This window comes from Wolffia australiana, chromosome 7 (genome assembly GCF_029677425.1).
Source record: "Wolffia australiana isolate 7733 chromosome 7, ASM2967742v1".
NCBI lineage: Eukaryota > Viridiplantae > Streptophyta > Magnoliopsida > Alismatales > Araceae > Wolffia > Wolffia australiana.
The window spans coordinates 1,459,138-1,468,363 of NC_135841.1; the positions used below are offsets into that span (position 1 = coordinate 1,459,138).

At 39.6% G+C, this 9,226-nt stretch overlaps 1 protein-coding gene across 1 annotated transcript; it reads right to left on the reverse strand.

Annotated features, from left to right (window-relative positions):
• Positions 1 to 467: 467 nt before the first annotated feature.
• On the reverse strand, positions 468 to 1,940 carry PUB23 (plant U-box 23). The gene has a single exon (XM_078578343.1). The coding sequence runs from the start codon at positions 1,772 to 1,774 to the stop codon at positions 539 to 541; it is 1,236 nt and encodes a 411-aa protein (XP_078434469.1). The 5' UTR covers positions 1,775 to 1,940; the 3' UTR covers positions 468 to 538.
• Positions 1,941 to 9,226: the final 7,286 nt, after the last annotated feature.

Here is a 9,226-nt window from a genome sequence, read left to right on the forward strand (position 1 = left end):
AGTGGGTTGATTTGTGACAGAAGATGTCCATTAATGGAGAAAAACTCTCCTATTTGTGGCAGCCGTGCAAAGACAGGGCGCCTCAAAATAAAAGAACGGCAACTGCCACTAATCCAGCTGCAGCTGGTCAACGCTGTATTAATGCTCATATCAAGAAAGATTACTAGCATCTTCTCCCCTTCATTAGATCTGATAACACCCCCAAATAGTATCTGGAACAATTTCGGAATAGCATTTGACACAATTAACCACGGATTACAGTATCACTGCTGTTGTATTTTTATGATTAAAATCCCCCACTAGGCATGCCAGCATGTGTACACACTGGGTAGCATCAAATAAACTATCGGCTTTTGCCCTCTGTTCCAGCTGGAACTGGTCAACGCTCTCCCTTGAAGCCCAAATCAACGGAGAAGAACTGCTTCTCACCAAGTCGCAAAAGATTTCAGAACAAAGCAATCGAGCAATTGAGGAATTGAGCTTGTGCCCTTCAATCTTCAACAATGATAAAGAATTTACAGAATAAAACATTGAGCCGTCAATGTGACGGGTAAAAGGAGAGAAGATGGTGTGGAACGCAGGGGGACTTGCTCCAGGCCTTAGCGTGAAGCCGGAGAATTCCAACTGCTCTTTCCTTCGCCTTGCTCGTCGAGCTCTCGTGCATGGCAACGAGACAGAGCTTAGCAACAGCCCCAACCTGAACCATCTCCTGCAAGACTTGTCCCGTAGCAGAAAGCTTAGCGACGTAGGTCATAATCTTGACCGCGCGATCCGTCGCCAACGGCGAAACCCTAATCATCCTCTTCTCCACGACAGCGAGCCCTCCGGCGTGCGCTAACAACGCGGCTCTTCCCTCCGCGCAAGCGCAGAGCTTCTCTAGAACAACGAGTGCAAACTCCGATGTTCTCCGATCAGAATCTTCAAGTAGAATCTCCACGATAACAGGAACGGCCCCGGCTGCGGCAGCCTTCACTCTGTTTCTTCCCCACGGGCAGGCGGCCGCGATAGCCCTTAACGCTGCCTTAGTAGCGTTGCTCGAGATTCTATCCTTCATCACCTTCACCAGCTCTTCGAATAGCTCTTCCTTCACCGCGCAGAGTCGCGCCGGAGAGACGGCTTCGAACAGATAGCGGAGAATTACCACAGCGCAGGCGCGAGACTGGCAGCTCCATAGCCGGAGGACCGAGGTGAGAAGATCCGCGATGTCGTCATTCCTGGCTGCGAGCTCGGCAAGCACCTGAGCTGAAATCTGCATGGCGAGGAGCACGCCGAGGGCTTCTTCCTCCTCGGTAGCGGGAGAATTAGGGTTAGGGTTTAGGCTTGCGCGGATTTGAGAGAGGATGAAGTCGGCGGTGTTGGCGGACTGTAGGCAGCGGCGGTTTCGCTCGCTGTCCATGGCGAGAGATCGGAGCTTGCGGAGGGCGGTGAGTTTGGTGGAGGGGTTGCGGGCCTCGTCGAGGAGGCGGGCGACAGCGGCGGAGTCGAGCGGCGCGCGCGGGGTGGGGAATCGCTCGACGCCGGCGGCGGCGTTGGCCGCGCACCAGCTTTGGATGAGGCGGCGGAGAGTGTGGTTGGGGATAAGCTCGCCGTTGGGAATTGGCTGTCTGGTTACTGGGCAGACCGCCTCGGCTCGCTTGTTTCCCGAGAAGATCCACTTCTCTATGCTCTCCCTGTCGTACGTTATCCCCGTGCAGACCGTGACCGGATCCTTCATTATCTCCAGCGAGATCGGGCACAGGAAATAGGGCGGTATCTCCACCTTCTTATCCTCCATCTCGTAGAAGATGAAGAACAAGAACAAGAACAAGAACCCAAGAACAAGAAGAGGAAGATCCAAATGAACACGCCTTTGTGGGGGAATTGCTTAGAGTGAAAAGAAACGGAAGATGAAGGAGGAGGAAGAGGAAGAAGGGGATGTAAAAGAACTCGCCTTTGTTGGATCTTGAATGAGGGCCTTAAATAAGGAGGCTCTAATAGGAGCGAGTAAGGGGGGAGAAAGAGAGGAAGGTCTAAAGAGAGAGAAAAAGGACGCGTAGTTGGGTGTTTTGGGAATGACCTGTTAATCGGGTTGACGATAGAGCCGTGGACTTTGATCTTTGCTTAGTGCCCTAAACATGCGGTCATATTAAACGTCTTTGGCAGGCTAGCCCAACACGAGAAAGCGTCCCTACCGGGTTGCTGTCAAATAAAAAAATAAATAATAAATAATAAGAAGCAGCTGTATCTCCCGCGTGAAGTCAATTCCGTCAGGCCTGAGCCTATCCTCCACCGTTGTCGGTGTCGTCCGCCCACGTTGAAACGTTAATCCCCCCCCTTACCGTTGACCAGATATTATCTACGTTGGCTTTTCCTTACCGTCCGATCTAGGATACTGCATGATTCATTCCTTTGGATTGCTTGTTTTTCAAATTAACGACTACCTTATTAAAATCATTGTTATGGGCGAAGAAAGATGGCGTTTCGAATCGTTAAGGAATTAGAAAGAAAGATTATTGGGAGTTCTGAAGCGTCGAGTTTTTTCGGAGGAAAAGGAATAGGAGAGTATTTGATCAATATTGGTAGATTGACAGAGATGGGTTGTTTACTGATATATTTATATCTGTTTCTATGGGCAGGAAGCCATTTATGTTTTAGGTACATTTTCAAATTCAGAGGGTAGAGATGCATCGGTTTTCACTTTTAAGTGTGAGCGATTAAGAGAAGACCGAATAAACACTTTATATCAGTCGTAAAATGGAGCGGAATCAGTACCATTTCCTCGGGTCCACATCCGAGACAAAAGCGGCCGCAAGCTCTCGACAATGACCTAACCAGGTCAACCCGTGTAAAATACGTGTCTACTTGGTGAAGAGACAATATTAAAAGCTTCCTTACATTTCTACGCTGAGAGAAAGAGGGTAGCAAACAAATTTGTAGTTTTTACGTCAAGGGGTCCCGGGGAAAGGTAAGGGTGTAAGGAAAGTTTTACGACTTTTTTTATTCTTAGGTGATGCTATTCTAACAAAAGGGCTGAATGTTTGGTTCATTTTATTCGTGTGATGATTAAGCAAGAAAATGATAGAGAGAAAGGAAAAGTAAAAGTCAGACAATCCGAGTAGATTAAACATTTAAATGGACAAGCGACTGGGTCACTTGAATTTTTATAATGTATGAAGATAAGAACCATGGAAATTGTCAAACTAGTTAAAGGAAAAGATAAACACGACATGGACTTGGAGAAAGACGAGAGCCAGAGAGAAATCTCAATAGTTGATCCAATTTTTTGGATGTAATTCCGCAGTAAATAACCAATTATGAAAAGAGAAAATAATATCTGATCAATTCTCGGCTTGAAAAATAGATCTGGTGCTAAAGCAGGACTCTTTCTTCTATTCAAAAAGTCATTTAATCTCGTTTGCTTAAGTTGACCAAGTCTACTGCGAAACTTCCATCTATCTCGTTGAGCTGGTCCTCCATGTCCATTAACCACGCTAGGAGCAGCTTCCTTGTAATGGAGCGTCTCTCTAATTCTTTGTTACTTAATTAATTCCACGACAATAATTAAGTAGAACTTAGGACATAAATCCTGGCATTAGATGCCATTTAACACGTCAACTTCTACCCCGTTTTGACCATGTGTCTAATGCAACCAAGCCCACCGCCGACGACTTTCTTGACCTACCAGTTTTGCGGCTGAGGTTATCCTCGATGAATCCAGAGAAACTTAACAGATACACTACAGTCTTTAAAATTGTTGGGTTGTCAGTCTAGTCGTGCCGTGGATTGCAGCAATCTTACAGAAGCCCATTTTTCTATCCTCATTTCTACTTTTTCTTCCAAACCAAAAGTTACTGTTTTACGGATTCCTTGTTATCTAATTACTATACATGAGAAGTTCCGAGAAGTTTAGCGAAGCATTAAATATTTATTACTATACATGAGAGAATAAGAACGTGGTCTTGAATTGGTATGGCTGAACCGAGTATTCACTTCATTAAGATATGAAACGCCCATTTGTTAAGCACCCGTAATAGAACATAATAATACTGGAGGTTTAAAAAATTAGGTCTGAAGCATGAATTTAACAGTTTCTATTCACTTGCATTAATTGCAAAGAAAATAATATCTTTCCGAAGAAATATGAGTCACCTTATAGTGTTTTAACATTTACCATGCAGAATGTCATTAGCCAAAAGGTTGAATGTGAAATAACTATTTTAATACATACTAGTCATTCTCTAAGACAAGCCATCAAAGAGTAGTAGACTTCAGCTATGCGCCATAGGCAGATATACCGTGTGACGTTGACTTGATCAGCTTATTAAGATGGGTATTAATTACTGGATCATGTAATAAGAAACACTTAAAATTCTAATACTCACTTTATAATCTTCAGTCATATAATTCACAGAGTTAGATTTTCCTGTTGATATCCTCATATAACTCATATTGTATTCTGGATTTTCATATTCTTATCTAAACATGTTACTATCCCCTCTTAAATATCATTTATTTATCTATGTCTCCATTGGCTGCATATACAAGCATGGCTTTACGCAATACAGTTTCATACTCTGAACCATTAAAATTTTCAACAGAAGTTTATTTTTAATGTTTACAAACTCATACCATAAAGATGAAATATAATGTAAAAAATTGTCAATCTTGTATTAAAACAATAAATTCTCGCTGTGGCTTTTTACAATGGGCGTATTTTCTTAACTTGATAACAAAAATTGAGCTGAAGAATTCTTTTATTCATACTAGAATTTCCCCCTGAAAATAAAGTCAATTCTAAAATTTAAATAGATACACATTTATCTAATAATTATGGGCTTCTATAGATGATATCTCTAAATTTAATAACTTGACCTAAAAATAGAGAATATTTGAAAATACTCTCTTATGAGATGGCTATAGGTGTTTTTTATTTTATGAGATGGATATATATTATGCTAGTGTGAGTCCACTAAAAACCCTCTTGAGGCTTCTTCCACTACAAAATACATAGATATGAAGTTTATATCAGTTATTTTTTTGCTTATATTATTCATTAAGAATGTAGCTGGTATATAAGTAGACAGTAGTTTTGGCAAAATTTATTCTATTAACTAATTTTTATTGAAATATTGAATATTAATATTATTATGATGTCAAAGAGCTTTCTCAAATTTTAATTTTCATGAATGATTCAATAATTTGTTTATTGATATGGAAACTTTTACCAAAATGTTGTCTGAGAGCCTGGACTAAGGACTACGAAGGCCAGTATTAATTACATAATTTAGAATTAAATATTATTAGAATGAAATTTGTTTCATGATAAATATAAATTAGACATATTTCTCCTAAGAAATTTAATTGAAAAAGTTTGGTTGGAGGACCAGTGAAAAGATTCTTTGAGCTACAAATTCCAATTTCAACAAATGATATTGTTGGTTAATTTGATGTTTAAGGATTTTATAAATGGAATGATTCATTGTTAGGATAGTGACATATTAAATGGGACAATAAAATTTACATATGGTTAATCGTATGGTATTACTATCATTCTCTTAGATGTATTATAGATTGTTCATAAATCAATCGTTCATTCGGTATAATGTTTTTCTGGAGATTTGATTTTATAATTGATTTAAAGTTTCTACTGATTATTATAGTTATTTATTACATAAGAAAGAGGCATTTATTATTTGTGTAATAGAAATATGTTAAGTAACTCATCCTCTTTAATTAAGTTAAATGGATAATCATCATTTCTAGTTAGCCCAATTGGGCTTAAATATTTATGGAAAGCAAAGGTCATAATATGAATATTTCAATACCCCTTATAAAATAACAATGGAAATGCGATTGTCTCTTGTTTTCTCTAATTTTCCACTTCGTCAAGATATTCTTTCGTGGATTTTTATAAAATGTTTCAAATAGATGGAGATAAGTTAGGGTAATTAATCTTTAAAATCACAGTTTAATCGAAGAATATAGAGGTAGATGGAATGACCAAGCGCCATCTAGTCAAGGAATAGTCACCCAAAGCTAATATCTACTATGCAATGATAAGGATATGACAAGGGATATAGGTATGATATCAGAGAAAGACCGACATTAACAAACGGTGAGATCAAAATGTGATGATGGATGAAATGATGTTAATATAAGATAATATTATCTATGTCTAAAGCATGGAAAGATAGAGGGTCATGGATATAGGTAAGTAGGAACATAAATGGATAAATGACCAGGTGTTCCAATTTTTAAGGGTTGAGATGGTGGATAGGTACAGACGATGATATATGTGGAGTGAATTTTTTTATCATTGATTGAATGGGGACTTTATAAAAGTGAAAGATGGAATGAATGAGTGATCGGATGATTTGTGTAAACACGATGATTTAACTAAAAGCTTGTTGAGAATGATGATGATGAAAGTGTTGATGCAAATAAATAAACTTAGATCCTCATGTGCTATGAAAAGAACAAAATTTTATCCTTGCATTTGAAATTATCTACCTCTTTGTAGACTTCAGCCTCAGTCAATTTTAGAGGACAGAAGTATTAATGGATCATGAAATTACTTTATTTACTTTATGTAACCCTTAGGAGTAACTCCATGATGCTTTTTCCATGGACTTAACGATGTATGGACAGGAATAAGATAGACAAGACCATAACATAAAAACTTCAGTTTGAACCAAGCTATGGAATATAAGATATCAAGTTTGAAAGTTTTAAAACCTAGATTAAACCTGCAATCCTTATCTTTCTCAAACTGTTTGTCACGGTGTCACCTCGATTAACTAAAACCACTATGGTCGATATTAGAAGAATCACATATGCTCTTTATAAGTGCCAAACTAGTGCTACGCTCTAAGGCTGTGATTGAAAAAAATTAAACATTGTGTAGGGAAAGATAGAAAAACTTTTTTAATGGATCTTGAGATCCCTATAATGTAATCACAATGGCACATATTCAATCCATGATTTATTGATTCCTCGGGTCAGGTGTGTTGAGTTGCTCAAGTGTGTAGCCTACAAGTGTATCCACATTATCCTTAGTGATGGAAATATATGTGGCCGGCAAGCCAATCACACATTCCACATCTCGTTCCATGTTCATTAATAGAACATATTCATTATAGTGCACGTGTGATGCGTATAATGAAATCCATGAATACATGATTGAACTTAGTGAATTATGATGAGATAGTAATACGGAGATCACTAGTCTTTAAACATGTGTTCTAAACATTCCTATTCGAAGGATACACGAGAAGGACATCGAAGTATCCGGATAGAATAGCACTATCTAGCCTCACTCATATGATGAGTATGGCCGGTCCTGTAGCCATTAGTGTGGCGACACTAAGAATAGATAGTGGGTGCTCTTTAGTGGAAAGAGTTCCCTCAATTGATATGTATGAATCTCTGAATGATATTATACCAAACTGTCAATCAAGTTGAATCATGTAACGATTGTGTAAGTGGTCCTTTGACCTAAGACACCAAAGACGTCTTGTGGACGGACGGTTGTACTTTTGCGATGGCCAACGAGTCTCTAATTATGGGATTCTAAATGGTCTTAGTTCGGGTGCATCAAGAAGTTCACGAAGGTGATTGCGTGGTCAAGATGGGATCGTCCACCCTCGGTATAATAGGTGACAGCTCAAGGAAGATGATGCGATAAAGTCCTTGGCCACGGCAGTGAAATATCGAAGAAGAGCTCTCCGATGATTTCCTAATGCATCAGTACTAACTCGGACGATCGATTAGGGTTTGACAGTTGACCATACTCTAAGTCGTCCAAGGAGCGTCAAGTGGATGAGGGATTATACATACATGGTAATTGATGATGAACAGGTTCCATGAGTGAGTCGATACACACTCCTTTGTATCTTCTAGGACACAAGGTGTAGCTTGGCACCCCACGTGTCGGAGTCTCGACCTATCGATTGGGTTAAATCGATCCGACGTTAGTTAAACTATATGATGATATAGTTAATTAATTTGGAAGGCCAATAAAGGTTCTTGGGCCACTGGAGTCGTTAACTACACTGATACATGGGCCTAGAGGGTCACACGCAAATGGTCTTTTGGACGTTGGAAGATATACTTAAGTTTTGGGGGGTTTTATGAAAAATGCCCACTTAGTATAAATAGGGGAAGCCCCTGAACAAAATTCACCCAGTCCAGAATTGTTCAGGGGCCTTTCCCCTTCTTCTCCACTCTCCCCACATCCCCTCTCTATCCCTGGTGTGATCGGGACGACGTAACGACGCTGATGGAGAAAGAACGGGGCTTGTCAACCAGAAGGAGGAGATCCGACATGCCGAGGACCGCGTGGATACGTCTAGAGGCTGCACACTTGAGCAGCTCGACTCGTATCGCTCTGAGATCGAAGAAATCACGAACGACATTTGTGCAAAGGTACTTCGTTTAATGTTTTTGGTCGATGCCGTTCGATTCGCAAAAGTCTTTCGTTGCGCATCATTTTGTTCTCTTCATCTAGATCTAGGCCTCTAGAAACCAACACTTAGTACCTCAAATATCCTCCCTCTTCATGATCCCTATTATCAATCCATCGCTATCTTACATTGTTTTGATCACATCAAGAGAGAAGGGCATACAAAGGGAGAATAAGGACAAACACCTTAAGAATTCTGGCCTAGATTAACTTTTATGGCCTTCTCCAGTTTATCCTTAAAAACTGTTTTTCTTAAAACCCTAAAGTTTTAAGTATGGCTTCTAACATCCCCAAGACCATTTGCATTTGACCTAATAGGCCCATCTGTCAGTCTAATTCATTATTTTAATGGCCCATTGACCTTTATTTCACTACCTAATTAGTTATCTATATCACAATATACACCAATTTTCTATTGATCAATTTCACAACATAAATCGGTGAGTTTCCAGCCCAAGAGGTACCAAGCTATAATTCATGCTCTATAAGGTACAAAGGATTATAATGACTCTCTCATAGAACCTTATTATCTTCGATTAACATGTATATATGGCCCCCCATATGCTTGTGGCTTCTAGGATTACTTGGGGTATGGTTAATTGTGAAATTTTAATTGGCCATATGACAGTGCCTTGAAAACTTTTTGGAGAAATCTTCTCCAATATTTCACAACCTTGTGAAAAACTTCATAACATCCTCTTCCCTAAGTTATATCGTAGTTTATCTGGATGGATGATCCCATCTTGACTACATACCCATCGTGAAATTATTTCTGCATTCAAACAA

Bases quoted from the DNA above. Each gene is read 5' to 3' on its own strand.
- PUB23 (XM_078578343.1), bottom strand. From the start codon at position 1,774: ATGGAGGATAAGAAGGTGGAGATACCGCCCTATTTCCTGTGCCCGATC.